The sequence below is a fragment of the Cyprinodon variegatus genome, unplaced genomic scaffold (assembly GCF_000732505.1).
Source record: "Cyprinodon variegatus isolate N-32 unplaced genomic scaffold, C_variegatus-1.0 Scaffold367, whole genome shotgun sequence".
Taxonomy (NCBI): Eukaryota; Metazoa; Chordata; class Actinopteri; order Cyprinodontiformes; family Cyprinodontidae; genus Cyprinodon; species Cyprinodon variegatus.
The window spans coordinates 685,950-704,148 of record NW_015150820.1 but is presented as its reverse complement, the minus strand read 5'-3'; the positions used below and the strand labels follow the sequence as shown (position 1 = coordinate 704,148).

Genomic DNA, 18,199 nt, shown 5'->3' with positions numbered 1-18,199 from the left:
GGCGGTTGATCAGACACACAAAAAAGCAAAGATACAGGGATACTTTCTATGAAAGTTTCTGTAGCTCCTGCAGTGGCTTCATCTTAGACAAAAATACAGCTAAGAAGATCAACTCTTGAGTCTAGGAGATGAACGAGTAAGCATACATTTAGTCAAAGTAAAATCTCAGCCCATAGCTATGTCTCGGCCAGAGACCAAGTTAACCACTAAAAGACAGGGCCAAGTGGTTCATCTATAGGAGAACAGAAACTTGCAACTTTCCAGGACAGTGTCAGACCTGAACAGAACAACAGAGTAGATGTAGCTACCATGAAGAGAGGAAACAACAGAGGTCACTGAGTTTAAGGTGAAGTCATGTAAACCAGAGAGAGAGAGAGAGAGAGAGAGAGACTGTGGCTATTACGCAGCAAGCTCTCAATATATCCCTTCCCTTCTCTGACAACTGAACAAAACAAATGGTTAGTTACCTGGCCCATGTAGAGTTAAATGACATGCAAATGAGGAAATTCAGTCATTTGATTAAGCTGCGTTGGAGGAAAGATAGTAGTTGACGAGGACTGGAATTTAACACCCCAAATTAAAATAAAAGAATCACCCACATTCTAGTAGGACATTTTTGTTTCACATATTAGAAACAATTAGAAACAATAAACTCATTATTACCAAGTGCAAACAAACAAACAAACACAAAAAAAAATTAAAACAAGAAATACAAATAAGCAATGTGTTGATCAGGATTCTGCAAAGATTGCAGTTGCATTTGATCCTCTGATTGCAGGACTGTATTTTAGAGCGGAAAATTAAATGGCCTGTTAGCAACAATGAAGCCTTAGGGGGGGTCTCTGTTTCTTTATGTTTTGTTCCAGTCATTGGCCTGGCTATATAGAGATTTCAGTTGGAGAATTAGGTCAGTCCTGTCAGGGTCAGTGAACATCCACTTCAGGGTATGGAACAATGGGACTACTTATAGACTTGTTTCATGCTGAAGGAATGCACAAGCAACCAATATTGACGATAACTGTTGAATTATAATATCAACCTTTTGTATCATTTCATTTGCCATCTCTTATCCTACCTGGCTTGTGGAAGTCCATAGCTGGTTCCTACGCCTACACGAGGAAGACAATAGACCACTTTTTTTACTGTGGCCTGGTCGGGAAAGTTGAACATAACGGAGGCTGCAAACAGAAAAATTACCATCACACAAATGGAGAAAAAAAGAATAAAAACAAACTTTAAATGTTTTATGTACTACTCTGCTTACTTCTGTTAGCCATGAAGACCTCCATGGCAGTGTTCTGTAGAAGGAAACGTCTGGAAAAAACAGCCCGGATCTCACTGAACATCCACTTCCCATGCAAGCCATCAGTATACATCAACACCTGGGGGGGTGAGACAGATGAAAGTAAAAGTAATTTTAGCTGCATTACGTAAAATATATTTGATGAAACCTTCCTTACAAAAATGTAAAAAACTATATATATTCTGCTGACAGCTTGCCAGCATTACAAAATGAGTGCATTTAATAGTGTATAAACACAACAGATCAGAAAACGGGATCAGAAAAGGAATCAGGGAAGAATTTGAAAAAAAAAAAAAATTTGCGCAGTTATTTATATTTTAAAATCAAATTAGAATAGCTAAAATATACAAGCATACAATATAAAAGCTTAAACACTGCTCCTGTCCTTGCTGATCTATTTAGCTGAACAAAGGTTAACTCTTTCCTATTCAGATAATTGAAATATCTAAAGCACAATCTTTATCATAACTAAGTAAATAAATAAATGTTATCATAATACACAGCAAATCCTGTATTATCGCTGATCAGCTCAATCCCTCGCTGGCCACAGTTTAACCCTCTTCTAAGGGCTTCTTGCTCAAGACAAGCACAATGTTTCATAGCTCAGATCATCTCAAATTGGTTTCTTGAACATGACTATGCGTTTAAAATCAAAACAATGGCCCCTACAGTCTATAGATTCCAATATAATGTAACAAACTGGCAGTGTTTTGGGATTAGGCCTTAACAATATGGCAAAAACTAATATAAAAACATAATTCTGAATTAAGGTCAATATGATCTGATTTCAAAATCAATAAGATAAAAACCTCAGAAAGTTCGCTGAGAATGCCCACCACAGAATCCTGTACAAACATATGACAATTTACCAAATGTATAAAGCTTGTCTAATATACCATTTTAGGATTTTTTTGTTGTTAATGAAACAAATACAACTGCATGAAAACAATCTTTCAGTGACTTATGCTGTAATCAAAGGCTATTATCATCTTTTGAATGACTGTAAATGTGTTTAAAAAGTCAAATCACCCATACTGGATAAAACTATATTGCATTACATATTGATATCAAATAATGGTCCATCTCTAGGTGGGATAGGCAATTTACATAACTAATGTGCAGCCCCCAAATCCACCTGAATTAAGAGTGTAATATTAAAGGCAAAAGTGGGCCTAGCATAAGTAGAAATAAAAACCTTCTTGGCTGCTTACAATAATACATACTGTTAGTAAATATAAAGGCTGTTCATAAATTATATGCTTTTAAACATCTGCGTAGTGCAGGCTTTGGTGATCAATATAGCTGTAGTTTGTAGTATTCTTATTTGAACTTAAGAAATACTCAGGCGGACAGTATAACATAGCTCGAGGCCTGTTTCAACAAAAAACATGCCACTGCCAACAGATTCTTTCACACCTATCTCTTGGTTTGCACCACTCAATGCAGCAAAAAGAAACAGTCACCAAAACAGCCCTGCAGGTTAATAACACACATGATCAATAAAGTTAGAATGTAAAAAAAAAAAAAGAGCCAGAAACAAAGAATCCTGTCCGTTTGCAGCAACGGAGGACTAAAACAGTCCACACATAGAAAAATCAAGACAGATGTTCTGACAGGTGAGAATGACTCCCTCACACACCTTTCCACTTTCCTTCCATCTCACTGAGCAATTCTGTTCAACAGTCTGAGCTGTGAAGAAGCTTCATCAGCTCCCCAGGTAATAATCGCATATTGGTGCACTTCAGAGAAAATAAATCTATGGAGAATTATACAGGAAAACAGGCATTTGAAAACCCTGCTATTTTGCAATTTTCCCCACTAAGAAATCATAGAGGGGTTGGAAATAGTCATCGTAGGTGCATGTCCACTCTGACAGATATAATGTAAAAAAAAAATAAAATCCAGAAATCGCAATATGGGATTTTTTACGATTTATTTAGCTGCATAAAGACACCTGTCGACTCCATACAATCAGTAAGAATCCAACTACGGTACTAGCATGACCAAGACCAAAGAGCTGTCCAAAGACACTAAAGGCAAAATTGTACACCTCCACAAGGGGGGGAGGGCTATGGGTAAATTCCCAAGTAGCTTGGTGAAAAAAGCTCCACTGTTGGAGCAATCATTAGAAAATAGAAGAAGCTAAACAAGACTGTAAATCTCCATTGGGCTGGGGAGCCATGCAAGATCTCACCTCGTTGGGTCTAAATTACCCTAAGAAAGATGAAAGATCAGCCCAGAACTACACGGGAGGAGCTGGTCAATGACCTGAAAAGAGCTGGGACCACCGTTTCCAAGGTTACTGTTGGTAATACAGTAACCTTGCCAGCACATGCCAAGGCCCGTCTTAAGTTTACCAATGACCATTTGGATGATCCAAAACTTTTTGGTCATAATTCCACTAACTACTACCTACTGTGAAGCATGGGGGTGGTAGTATCATGCTTTGGGGGTGTTTTTCTGCACATGGGACAGGGCGACTGTACTGAGGATGACTGGGCTTATGTATTGCAAGATATTCAGTGAGAGCATCGAAGATGGGTCGAGGCTGGGTCTTCCAATGTGACAATGATCTGAAGCTCACAGCCAGGATAACCAAGGAAAGGCTCTGGAAGAAGCATATCGAGGTTCTGGCGTGGCCTAGCCAGTCTCCAGACCTAAACCCAATAGAGAATCTTTGGAGGAAGCTCAAACTCTGTTTTTCTCAGCAACTGCCCAGAAACCTGACTGATCTAGAGACGATCTGTGTGGAGGAGTGGGCCAAAATTCCTCCTGCAGTGAGTGCAAACCTAGTGAAATATTATAAGAAATGTTTGACATCTGGAATTGCAAGCAGGCTACTGCACCACATATTTACATTGATTTTCTGGGGTTCCGATACTTATTTGCAGCTGTATCATACAAATAAACTGTTAAAAAATTATACATTGTGATATCTGGATTATTTTTTTTTTTTTTTAGATTATGTCCCTCACAGTGGACATGCACCTACGGTGATCATTTCAGACCCCTCCATGATTTCTAAGTGGGAGACCTTGTAAAACAGCAGTGTGTTCAAATACTTATTTTCCTCACTGTAGATATAACAAGAATATCAAAACCTGCGGTACATTAGTGACGTTATGGTTGTCCATATGTGCATGTACCCACATACAGTATTAGTTACCTTGTGGCGACAGTTTAAGGCAATTTTCCTAGGGATATGCTACATTGTGGGGACTTACAGGTACTTGATGAAAGGTTCTCTTGTAGGGTTGTCGGTTCAATCTAAGACTAAGGTGTGAATTGAGTTTAGGTTAGGGTTAGATATGTAATGGTATTGGGTAGCGTTAGGTTAAGTGTCTGGGTTTGGCCATAGAAATGACTGGAAGTCAATGCAAAGTCGCTGTTAGGATGGTAGGACATAATGTGTGTTTGTGTGTATATGTGTGACTGTAAGGTGGAGTGGGCAGGGAATGGGAATAAGCACCCAATATGGTGTGCTGGGTTAGGTCTGATGCTAATGCTCATTTAAAATAGTGACAGGCTGGAAGAGTGCAGCACAAGCTGGGCTGCCTTAATTTCTCCGTGGAATAGCTCATGCCCGACCTCCGAGCCACAGCCAAAATCTCTTGAGCTCAATTAAAATTGGATTAGGTGGAGATGCTGAATGTACAGCACAGCATCTCTGGTGCTCTTCTACTAGTAATGCCCCTGCTTGACACCTCTGCAGCCCCCTACTCAAACAGTTGTCATAGAGACAGCAGAGCCCTGAGGAGCCGGCAGGCAGAGTGGAGGAGAAACAGAGAGAGGGAGGTGATGGAGAGATGGCTATAGAGCTGCAGGCATTTTGTTGAGGGCCAGCAGCCACTCTCGAAGGGAAAGCAGGATTTTTTTCCCCCCTCTGTTTTATCTGCAGCCAGATGTTCCACACTTCTGAAAACAATGCTTTAAAGCCAGGCACACAGATGTGCAATCATTCGAAGGCCACAGTTTATTCACTCAAAACATAACAAGCTGTTTAGAGACTGAATTGTTTGTAGATGTAAAAAGTCTATTCTTCATTTTCTCTATTTTAATCTCTGATATATTTACTGGTGGTCAAAAAAAAAGAGGCTGGTATGGTCATAATTGATTTTCAGGTCTCAACAACCAATACATGATTAATATATGGGAAAACAATCCATAGTGTTTCTGCACTTTTTTTTTATTGGTATACATTTGATGTGAACAGTTTGCTGCTGTGACAAAGTAAAGGCCAAAAGAGTAGCTGTCAAAAAAAGAGAGGCTAAAGAGGAGAAAAAAAACTTATTTCAAACTGCCCAGATCAAAAAAGAATGTCATAACAACAAAGCTTTGCTCTAAACTAACACGTGCAGGCCCCTGTAGACTTGGGGATTTGACAAAGCCCAGCCCTCATTTTTAGAGGCCCAGCTGTAAAAAATGCCATTTAATGAACCTGTCTGCTGAAGCTGTTCCCTGCCTGTCAGAGGTGTCAGGCAGTGACAAGCGCTGGGGACGGCCGCCTCCAGTCACAGACAGGCCTGCCAGCTGGAGACTTCGGCCCCAATCTAATCACACCACCAGGAAGGGACTGGCGCTCTGCTCTTGGTCTGTCACGCTCAGTGCTGGGGGAGCAGGAAGAGGGTGGGTGAAGGGAATCTGGTGGTCGACAAGCGCAGCCTTTTGTTTCCACACGGGTCCCCCAATGCAGGCTCATTAGAGGACACCAGCGCATGCGCTGCGCCGCCAGCTGCAGGAGGATTCACCTCTCTTTATTATAAGAGCCGAAACACAATTTAACACCTCCATCCTCTCTTTCAGTCATTTAGCTTCTTCTTACATCACTGATTTAATGTACTGGTTCGATTTCTGAGCTTTAGAGATGAGAAATGAATGCTGTAACAGACGAGAAGAGGGCAAGCAAAGGTGACAGCAGTGTTTAGGTTTGAACTCATAAAATAATGTGCAGATGCTCAGATTGAGGACAATATGTTTATAAGCCACAGGGTGCCACATCATGCATGGAAATAGATTCTAATCATATTTGATTTCCGAAAAGCTTTTACCACCATATTGACTGAGACACAATGACAGATGTTATTAATAAATCTAACGAAGCTAAACCTAAAACCTGATGCAATTTTCTCCCATATGGAAAGATGCAATTCCCCTTCACTGCACTGATACTAAAATAGGAAAATAATATAATTCAGTGAGACCTCCAAGTCAGCATGACTGATATGTTTATATGAGTGTGGGGCACACTGACAACCTGGTATCACAGCACCTCTGCAGCATTCTTCTCAGATTTGTCTAATAGGCTTCCACTATAAAGCCCTACAACTGCACAGTCCCAGGCGGCCATAGGAGAGCAGTAGAGAAGGAGAATAAGGGGAGGATATGGAGGGCCGTTTCATTTTGAGTGATATGAGTACTCCCTCAGGACCCAGTGGGATGGATTTCACACATGGCAATTTGGGGGATCAGCACACACTGCATATACTGTATTCAATGGCTGACCCCCGGCAATATGGGCCAAATCTGTGAAGAGGTTGAGCAATCAGGAAAATAATAAAGCCTGGTAACACAGAGGAGCATAACTGAGTTAAGTGGAAGAACAATGAAGCCACAGAGGTGAGAAATATCATAAATATCTGTTGAATAAGGATCCAAAGGGTTAGATTATCTCTGTGCCTCTTTTCACTCAAATATTTAAGCACACATTTTTTATCTAAGGTGTACGTAGTGTAAATAATGTATGTATTTCTGCAGATTTCTTTACAATACAGTTATGAAGCAGAGCACATCAACCATGTTCTAAAGACTTTAGAAGAGCTTCCTGCACGTCATAAAACAGATTTAAACAACACTTCTAGTTTCGAAATGACTGAATAGCTTAGCACCAAAACCTATCAACCGTTCAAACCAATGGGGGCTTCCGGTTTAAGTCGACTTGGACTCTGTAGAACTAAACATGAAAAGAGGGAGCATTCAGTTCTTATGCTCCACTAATCTGGAAGAAACTTTCAGAAGATGCTGTAAATATTGGAACCTTGAGTTCCTTTAAATCAAGGACAAAAAATGATTCATTTAGATTTAACTTTGACTGCTCTATTTAAGCTGTTAACTAAAGCAATCATGGTCAGAGGAGACAAAGCTTAACTAAAACAGAATTAAATTCAATGTGTACCGAAACCTTTCTTTCTTATGACACTACAATACATTGTCTTGTTGCTGAAGTGTGCTATAAATATAAATATGCCTTGCCTTGCCTTACCTTACCTAGGTTAGTGGTTTCCACTCGAAATCTAATTTGGTTGCTATGTAATTAGAGCATAAAGAGTGCAATATAAAAAAATAACAAAAAAAAAAAAAAAAAAAAACAGTATTCTGTTCCATAAACAGTATTCTGTTCCATATAACAGTATGCTGTTTTCTAATTACCTTGCACAGGTTAGAGAGGCTAGCTTGATTAGAAAAATGACAACTTTTTTTCTGATATTAACTTTTAAGTATCAATGGGTGGTGTATATGTACATAATTACGGGTTTTTCGACATCTCAAGTTTCTAATCAGTTCTAAACAAATGTTTTACAGTACACCACTCTTTTTACAAGTCTTATAACTTGTATTTATCAATTTTGGATGCATGGGCCTATACTGTAACTCCAAATCAAAGGTCAACCATCAATAGTCAATCTTAGATGTAATTACCTTATAAGTAGTCAGTACCATGATTTAGCTCGAGAAACACTGAACACAGTCTAAATACCACAGCAGTAATTATGACATAGACTGAGAACCAGGTACCTAAATATAAAATCCCTGTCATGCTGTTTAATTCCAGTCTTGTGTGATATAGGTAGATATAATGCATTAGCAATATAATTTTCCTATCACCTTACTAAACATTTAAAACTGTGCAAAACCTTTCTTCAAAGGATTCATAAACATTTATTTACTTTGGCATGCCAGATACTTGAATGTAAAAGCTCATTACTAAAGCTAATTTCTGTTTATTGGGACTAGTAAATCTATGCCCCATGGACACTAATTGGTCTAATTGGTCAACTGATTATTACATGCGAATTAATCAGAAGGGGAAATCATAACAAAGGAAATATATCCCATCCAAAAGCTGAATTCCAAATCCTTGATCCCAATACCCCTCCATTATTCACAAACTGAGCACAATTAAACGGACACATTCTTTAAAAAGGTGATAGTGGGCTGTGTTTTTCCAAATCTCTTTCATGTTCTTATTTTTAGACTACTTTAAAATTTCCTCAATAGAGCAGTTTATATGAAGAGGCAGACAGTAGCGTTTTAAAATATTATAATAAAACACACTTTTGTTTACAGAGAGAGAATTAGACAATGCATAATGTTTTACAACGACAAAGTTATATCTAGTTATAATTTCAAGAATATATTCCTTTAAAAAAGAACACAGTTAATCTTTTATTTTATAACACTTCAGGTGTGCCCACACACTGTGAAATGAAACCAATACATAAACGTTAGAATGACAAAGCCATGCAGAGAAAAATCTTAACTGTGTGACCAAAGAGTTGCCCAAATCTGCAGTTTTATTTACACTTTAATCCTTTTACACCCTGCAAAGATTTATAATGGATGCCTAAACATCAAAGCTTTTTCTCATCTGATTCACACTTAATGTGACAACTGTTGTGATGTGTAGAAATGAAAATATGTAAAAGATTTCCCCAGATTTCCACTTGGTTCTTCTCTGAAGGGCCCGTATCTCAACTTCAATAATGTAGCAGGCTTCTAATGCAGGTATTGGAGGAAAACAAGATACAGATTTGCATAATCAGTGTCACTATATATTTGGGTGGTAGCTGGAGTGTGGCAAGATGACACAGCTTGAGTGCACTGGAAAGACCAATGGGATAAAGGAGATGAATATGCATTAAATATACTGACAGTTCACTGCCCCAAATGTCCAGCCAGGTTTGTCAATAACATTTATGTCAGGGATAGTATTTCACGCACATTAGCAAACCCTGCAGCTCTGTCCTCAAAGCTGCCATGCTAGGACAGGTGGGAGGAGCGGTCTTAATATGCAATCACCTTTAAAAGAATAAAGATTCTGTGTAAGTATGAATTTTAAGTCCTAAAATATGCAGAAAGAAAATCCAAATAAGACTTAAACTTAACTTTCTTGTTGATATAAAATCCGACGTAAGGTCGTCCGATTTAACAAGAAGAAATCTTAGAGCTAAAGCAATAAATAACTTTATAAATACTATAAAAGCAGCCTATGCAATTGCACTAGCGTAATTAATTCATTCAGGGGCTTTTTACAACAGCATGTAAATAAGTATACCATTTCTAGCATATTTATGCACTGCATTTGCACTATAGATAAATGCTTTTTATAATGCTACATATATAACTACATAAAATATTTGCAAACTGACATGATTATTAATACTATAGCTTTCATCCATTCAGATGTTTGTATAGGCAGTAGATGTTATTAAAAAAGTTAGAGCAAAAGTCACAGTTACAAAAGTTTCATTAAATAAACTAAATTAATCTTAAATCATCAGACAGGATAACCGGGGCAACCAAACCAAGGGTGACCTGTCCCTGTCCGTGTCCAGGTAGGGTAGGGTAATTCATAAATATCCCTAACTGATACATAGGAGGATTTTTCTGCAGCTTCACTATGTTTCTGGTGGCTCTTCTTTCTTGCTTCCCACAAATATCAGGGAGCCTAAATGGCATTGCATGGACTGCCCTTGTGAAGAAAAACAAAACAAAACTGAATTAAAAGTATCAATATCAACTATTCAATATTGTGTCACATTATAATTCCAATCTTTAGTGTATTTTATTGGATTTCACATTAAAGACCCACATGATGGGACATAATTGTAAAATGGAAGTGAGATTCTACATGTTCAAGATTTTAAAGGTTTAAAAATGCAAATCTCATAAGTTTAGCATGCATTTGTGTTAATTTCTTTCTATCCTGTTAACCCCGTAATAAAACGTTAATGCAACCAAATGCTCTCATAATTCAGTTCATTAGTAAACAAAGTCCACCAGTTGTAATATAAAATCAGTATGAACATAGATATTATGTGAAGGCTTTAGAGATTTGTTAGATCATTTTAGTAAAAAACAACAATGATGATGGAAAGGCTTTTAGCTCTAGTTGCAAAACAGTATCTGAAACTTTGGGAATCTCATGGAACATCATTTAATTGGTCATCAAAAAAGTAAAAAAGAAAGAGAAAAAAACATTTAACCTACTATTACTACAATGACAAACACTCTGACGAACTAAGCAGCCACAGGGGCCATGCCTCTGGAGGAGCTGCAGAGATCCAAAGCTTCTGGGGCAGAATTTCTACACAGGATAGGTTTCAGTCATGCAAAGACTCTTAAGAATAAAGGTAGCACTTAGTGATGTCAATTTAGGGAAAATCACAGATTTTATTTATTTTTTTTTTTTTATTCAAAGACCATTCTTTTTCTTTCTAAGCCTAAGAGGGTCTGCTAAGGTGAGGAAATGCAGAGGATATTAAAAGGACTTTTAGAGTGTCTTGAGTAGAGCAGATGGTACAAAGGAGAAGGCATTTTGGCTGCTCCAGCGCCTACAAAGTGGAATAAATGAATACATGAACACCTTTAAAATTCACAAAATTATTAATTTGGAGAAAAGATTAACTTAAACATTCACATAGGAGGAAATTAATTAGTTTCAGCAGCCGAATGCGTTAAAGGTGGTCCTCGTGTAATAAAATTTTATCAAGGATAAATCATAGGAACCATGCTGAAAGAAACCCTCAACAAAACTGTAAAACATAAAAAATAATGCAGTATAAAGGAAAGTTATATACATAAATACACACAGACAAGATTAAGTCCAGTAATATCTACTCTTAATGCATATAGAATGAGGGAAAAGAGCTATGAAAGTATTTGGAGTTTTGTACATGATGATACATATCCATGAGTGGGACAGGGGCCAACAGGGGCCAGTGCCCCATTAGAACTAGTTCTTGCCCCTTTCAAGGACCCTGTTCCAAAAACATAGTACTAAATCAATTTATTAAGATGATATGCACCAACAGAATACACTGTAACTGACTGTTCCCTTGGACCAATTCAATCTTTTACCTATGTAGTTTAACAATTATTTAAAAATGAAGGTGTTTCCCTTTAAGTTTCAGCCATATGAGATCAGTTTTCAATTGTTAAATCAGGGGTCTGCAACCTTGGCTTTGTGGCTAAAATAGTTACATTTGCTCAGTTACATTTAACTGTAACTTTTCAACAAATGCACTTTAATGCACTATCTGATAATTTAGTTTAGACGAGTAAAAAAGTTACTCAGTACTATAGTAGGATTTTTACCACATATTTTTTCACTTTTGTTTTCTATGTTTAATGGACATTTTGCCAAATCAAACCACCTTAAAAAAGCAGCCGATCACAATGTAATGTCGACAGGTGAGGACACATTATTATGAAAAGTAAAGCAGTATTACAAACATTCGATAAGCAAATAAAAATATGATTTTCAAGCATTTTGATTTGTGACCATCATTTGATTTTGTGAAGTTTCGTCATCATGGCACACATTTCTTAATCCACTCTAAATTCTGCAATAGTTAATTTTTTCTCCGTTGATTTACAGGACCGCAAATGTCTTTGTTTTATTGTTTTTTTTTTTTTTATTCTCATATCAACCAATCATAGCTCTTAACAGACACTGTCTGGCCAATAGAAATATCCTTCAGCTTGACGCTCAAACTTGCTTTGACCTAGGAAAATAGTTACTTTTAAAATGAAATCCCACAGCAGGAATGTTTAGGCTAAGATAGGAGCTCTCTGAGAGGGTAGAATACATGCACAATGACAGGAATACTTTTAGGAAACAATGTTTTGAGCCAAGCAGTAGAACTAGTCAACATATTTTTAAACATTTTAACACATTTTGTATATAAATGTGTTGCACCCGATCCCGTGATGATTTGGAAGAAAAGCTGATGAGCCAAAGAAAAGTATATCTGTCTTAAAATAAGCAATACTGTAATTCTATGGTAACTTTCTAACAAAATAAAAATAGAAATATCCTGTTTGTGTAATTTTTGTTAACTTATAGGTTTGAAAATGTTGGACACAACTTTCAAAACTTTTTGGTTGAAACTTTTCACCATCAATGACGGCATATTTTCGTGTAGACAAACTTTATGTAAAAGATCAGACAAAGAGTTTGCTCATGTATGTTTTGCCACAAACATACATGTTAAATATGTCCCCATGATAAACAGTCTAAGGGTGCTGTCACTAAAAGGTTTGAGAGAAGGAATGTTAAGATTTAGTTTAGGGGTTTGGTTTTTTTTTTTTTTGGTTTTTTTTGAAAGCCTTTCCTAATAGGATACATTTAGGCACTTGTCAGCGCTAAGAAGACTGAAATCCTCCTGGCCTGAGAACTACAGTAGCTTCCCCTAGCTGCTGCTAAAACTGCCAAGCTGATCATTTTAAATCCCACATTTTTTCTTTTTTTAATGTTGTGTGTGGGTGGAATATGGGTTCAGAGCAACGGTCAGAGAAGGAGAGAATGAATGAGACGAGGATAGGGAGGCAGAAAGGAGGAGATGGCCAGAAAGAGCAAGCTGTAGAGCGAGTAGGCCTGATGAGCAATGAGCGCCTCGCTCGTCTTCAATTAATCTTGTCTTTCAACCTTTTGGTTGGGCGCCTCCTTTGGAACCAAGGTAATAATGACACCCTCATCCATTATCCTTTTTATCCCCGTTATTCAGAAGGAATTGCCTAATAACATGTTACAGATTTGTCCTCCTTGGTATAATTCTTTGTGTCATTCGCAGTATATCATCAGGAAAACACACAGCGCCCTTTTTGCTGGACACGGTTTGAGGATTATAGTGGGTGACACTTTCGGGATGCAGCCAGAATCTGAAGCATTTCTTTTCCAGGCATAAAGTGGAATTACCCAGACTTATCTGTCACCACCAAAAGCACAACAAGCCATTTCAGGGCCAAAGGAAAGGTGGAACAGGTTCTTATCAGCTTCTCTGAAGAGGAGGGCTTGTAAATTTATGCTAATGAGAGCCTTTTGTCATTCAGAGTCGCCCCTGTAGGCTGAACAGGGTTTGGTTAGGATGATAATCTGGTTGTTAAGTACGCTGAATATTTTTGGACTTTATCCTCATGTAATTATATAGCTAAAATAATTTTATTAATGCTAATGCCATCACCTGTGTCCTGACTGTCTGTGCCTTCCTACTCGTCCTAAAGCTTAATTTATGCTTTTTGCACGTGTGTTTCAAGCTGGAAATGAGATGTGCAAACACAACATCTGCATTTTTTATACTCCATGCAGTTTATCTATTTGTACCTAATATTCTGGCCAGCTCCAGGGGCAAGTGAACATCAGTAACTGCAAGCTTATGACATCACACTACATGAGGAAGGCTTAAAAACAGCCATTTCTACCCTTTTTAAAGCCTCATCACGTCATCCATAAATACAGTAATGTCATTTCAAACAATTTCACAATCTGTGGATCTTAGTGATACATATAAAGTAAATCATATGATGTCTCTATATGTTTATATTTAGAAAACCGTCTCAAATAAGAGCTGCTGCTTATCCACCATGTTTTTCCACGAAGAGCTGTCTGCGTACAGTTACAAATTTTCCTCAGTACCTGATTCTGTCCGCATGGATGACCTCGGAGGAGTGTGGAAACTAAAATGGCATCATTTAGCCTTGTGGATGCTCTAACCATAAATCAAGCTTTAGTGTCATACATCTAATGAAAGACTTAGGTGCAGGTAATGAAACAGAGTTCCATATTCTATGTTGTGAGTCATCTTCTATATTTGCCATTAATCTAAAAAATGGCAACCAGATGAAATGAAATGCCATTTGACAAAAAGTTGGAATATTATAGGACAGCTAAAAGAAATGGTGGACAAGAGAGAAAAAAAATAACTAACTGAAGTGGTGTAGGAGCAAGCGTTACAGTGCTTTTGAGGTCTTTCTTGTAGTCCAGTGGGACTTCAAGGCCTCTTGTGTTGCTGCCAAATCCAGCAGCTTCACACAAGCTGCTTGGCGTGCTGTAATTTGACTAATTACACTGGATTAGAGCACATTAATGCAAGCTGTTTTCTCCAGGGTCACTGACCCAACCAGTATGTCGGGTAGTAATTTCCACAATGGTAATATCAAAGAACCCACAAAGAAAGGATTTCCAGGTACATATTTTTAGTAGCATATATTAAACTAACATAAAAGATTTCCATATACTACCAGTGTGCAAAAAAAATTGTAAAAAGATTTAGCACAGTATTGTTACAATTGAAAATTGGAACAGTAAAACAACAAAGCTGTATAGACCTGTAGACACAAGACCTGCTGTCTTTATCTGACTTTGCCTTGCAAAATAATGACCTAGAAGTTGAGGGAAGAGCTAAACAGTTTTTTAGACTCTTATTTTGAAGCAAGAAAGGAAGTGGATATCGGTTTACCTTATTTGGAAGACAGGGCTGATAAATCAAGATTGTTTGTTGGACTTACTGCAAACATTCAGCTACACTCTAGTTGGAGTCACCAGAGCTGAAGTAGAAGGTGTTGAAATGTATTCAGAAAAATGGAGGGAAAGTCTTGTTTTCTCCGATTTAAGGCTATTTTGTGTCATACCTGGATGAGTTTGCACAGGCATTGAGGTACAAAATCACTTAATTAGGGCTCAAAATTTTGATTACAAGAATTTTTAATTTTCTGTAGGAATAAATACAACAGTATAAACCCATGATGAAAATTATAAATTATGTTAGCTGCTGATCAATGTTAAATTAGCATCTTGTTCCTACTGTGGCCAATCTGAGGGGCGATCTGAAGACATTAAACCATTTCTATCAAAAATGTAACTATAACACCTAATTAAAAATAACTTAAAAGATTATGATGGATTTTTATACCTTCTTGAAGTTTAGAAAGTTTAGATTTAGGGAAGCTAAAAACAAAGCAGTACATAAGGCAAAATTAACTTCTTGTACACAGATATATTTTCTAACAAAATGTTTTTGGTTTGTGAAATATCTGCTTATAAGAGGTGAAATGAGCCATAGTATGTGTGTGTTTTAGCAAAGGCACTCTCCCAATGGCTCAAAATGAAATTGAATGTAGCACAATGGAGAGGCGGATTCAGTGTTTGTATGCATTCCTTTGCCTTGAACACAGTGCAACAATAGTCCTAAACCAAGCATTATAAAGACAGAATACCAAAGAGGCTTAATGCCTTAGTTTCATGAAACATTTAGGCAAAAGTTCCAAAGGCTAAAGATGATAAAAGAAGGTAAGCCTGAAATAGGGGCTTCTGGGATCCAGAGCCCTTATTGTACAGAAGTCACATCAAATTAATACTGAGGGCCATTTGCAGCCTTTCTTCTCTTAAGCTTTTCAGAACGGATTAAGCTATGAAAACTCAGAAATTACTAAAGTACCTATTAGGCATTATGCTGAGCCTTTCTTCTCTTTCTCTTTGAAAATCATTGAACATGCTTCACATCACTGGTAGCATAATTCATGTTGTTTCTATACTTTAAAGAGTGCCAATCTAAGAAATATATTCTGCAAGATGCATCTTATTAGCATTGCAAGGATACATTTATCACAATAAAAACTAAAATGTTTTATCTTGTGATGGTATGCTTACACACAAGTGAAGGTGCTTCGTTAACCAGAGCTGTTTTCCTCCCTCAATGCCTCCTTTACGAAATGCAGGGGCAGGTTAATTATAATTATGGTTCCTAACAGGATTCAAGAGGGCCAAAACGATAGCACTTAAGAAGCAGGTCGTGTGGAGTTAAATGGCTGTCAGATGCTCAAAGCGAAGCAGCATGTGAACAAACTCACAAAAGCTTCACAGGTCCCCTTCTAGGACCCTCCTTCCCACTTTCCTTTAACAGCATGATTAAGGATCAGATAAAGCTTTTGTGAATGTTTACACACATTCAGCTTTAAAGGCACTTTACCCTGTTTCACACACAAAAAAAACTTCTGATGACTTAAAAAAAAAAAACTTTCACCAAATAAATGATTTAATTAGGGAAAGTATCACTGTCTTTTGTAAATAGGATCATGCAGGAGATGTAAATGATTCAGGGGTTAGAAATCAGGTAATAGCTGCCACCTGAGAAACCACTATTCAGTGTCAGATAATCCTGAAGCCAGTCTTCGGTATTTACAGGAAGAAATCTGCCGCTCTCAAACACATTCAGACACTTAACAGGGCACAAGAGTCCCCAATAGATTTTGAAGTGCACAACCCTTCCATCTGGAGCTTTTAGGACATTGAACCCCATAATTTCCCCAGTTGCACTCCTAAAGAAACCAACCTAGAGCGTGAAGTCCCTATGCATGACCCTTAATAAACTGCTAATTGGATTGAAAGCAAAGGAATAGAAAATCAACATTATTCATTCAGTCCAGATTTTTTTTAAACATTCCTTCCAATAGTTTTCCAACTCAACAATAACATTCACAATCATGTCAGTGAATGCTTTTTTTTTTCTCCAACCAAAATGCAAGCAGATTTTTCAAAGATGGGAGTGTGGACAAACCCCTTTTCACCTTTTCATTTAAGGAAAAGGAGCTATTTGATTTTCACAGGGTGCCAGTGACAAGCTGAAACAAAGCCCAGCGCCAACCATTGTAAAGCCTTTCACTGCTGTAATGGTCTTAAAATGGCTACAAGCAGGGTCCCTTTCAGTGGTGACCAAGCTGCCCAGTTCTTCTCATCCTATACAAGACAAACCGTTCTTTATGGCGGGAACTGTCATTTCAGAGGATGAGTGAATGGAGGACTAAGTTCACTTCTAACCAAAGTCTAATAGCAGTAGCATTTAGAAGTTCCAAACACATTTACACTAATTATAGAGAATAAATACTTCCATAGCACCAACAGTCATCAAGTTAATTATAAAAAGTGGCATAATGATGATAATTACAATAATATCTCATTAAGACAAGGAATAAGAGGCAGGGGAGAATTAATAGCAGACAGGTGTACAACACACTGCAATTACTGAACCTGAAATTAGTTCATTGCCTGAAGGCAAACAAAAAGGAAAGGGAAGAGTGTGTGTGTGTGCTATGGGGGCTGGTTTCAGGGATGTGAGTGGGATGGATAGAGAGAAGCTCACTGACAAAAAAAGGAATTGAAATGAGCAAACAAAAATGTCTTAAATGTGTAAATTAGAGAGAAAAATAAGAAGGAAAAGCTGCTTTTCCCTGCAGACTGGTGCCTTAGATGAGAAGGGAGCAGCAAAACGTGATCAAGGGGAGCCATGGAGCGGTGCGGCAGGCGTCAAGATGAGCACTCAGCGAGCGAGTGGCAGCTTCTCCTTTTCCAGTCAATCATTCATTACAGAGCCAAGTACTGTGGAGGAGTGCCTCCTCTTTTTGACCTATCATATTACTGCCTCTGTAAACTCCTAATCCTCCCTTCGTTAGATGGTGTCAACAGCCGACATGCTCTCACCCCGCTGCCGAACTCCCCGCCTCGACACATCCAAAGCCCTGCCAAGACCACAGAACTGACACTAATAAAATCATTTGAAATTTAACAAGGTAGAACGGCACAACTTCATCTTTTTGCACAGTTCTTTCATCCACCTTTTGGCATATTTTTCTTAATCATTAGAAAAATATTCAGGAAGCCCTCTTCATAATAACTTAACAACTTCCTATTTTCCTCAGCGCCAGTTTCAGGCCCAGTTCACCGAGTACCACCAGGAAAGTCATGACATTTACTCTTGAATCTTTCATCCGCTGACCTGGGAGGCCTGTTTTATGTGCCTCCGGGCTGTTCATGAGCAGCAGAATGCCTGGAGGCAGGAAGCT

The 18,199-nt window shown here is 37.9% G+C and overlaps 1 protein-coding gene across 1 annotated transcript in view; it reads right to left on the bottom strand.

Annotated features, from left to right (window-relative positions):
- The window catches only part of LOC107092093 (neurobeachin-like), a 238,477-nt gene that overhangs the window by 47,587 nt on the left and 172,691 nt on the right, over positions 1 to 18,199 (bottom strand). The window contains exons 41-42 of the mRNA XM_015386380.1: positions 1,265 to 1,382; positions 1,076 to 1,178 (exon numbers count right to left, since the gene is read on the bottom strand). Of these exons, the coding sequence (XP_015241866.1) occupies positions 1,076 to 1,178; positions 1,265 to 1,382 (221 nt within the window). The remainder of the gene's footprint in view (positions 1 to 1,075; positions 1,179 to 1,264; positions 1,383 to 18,199) is intronic.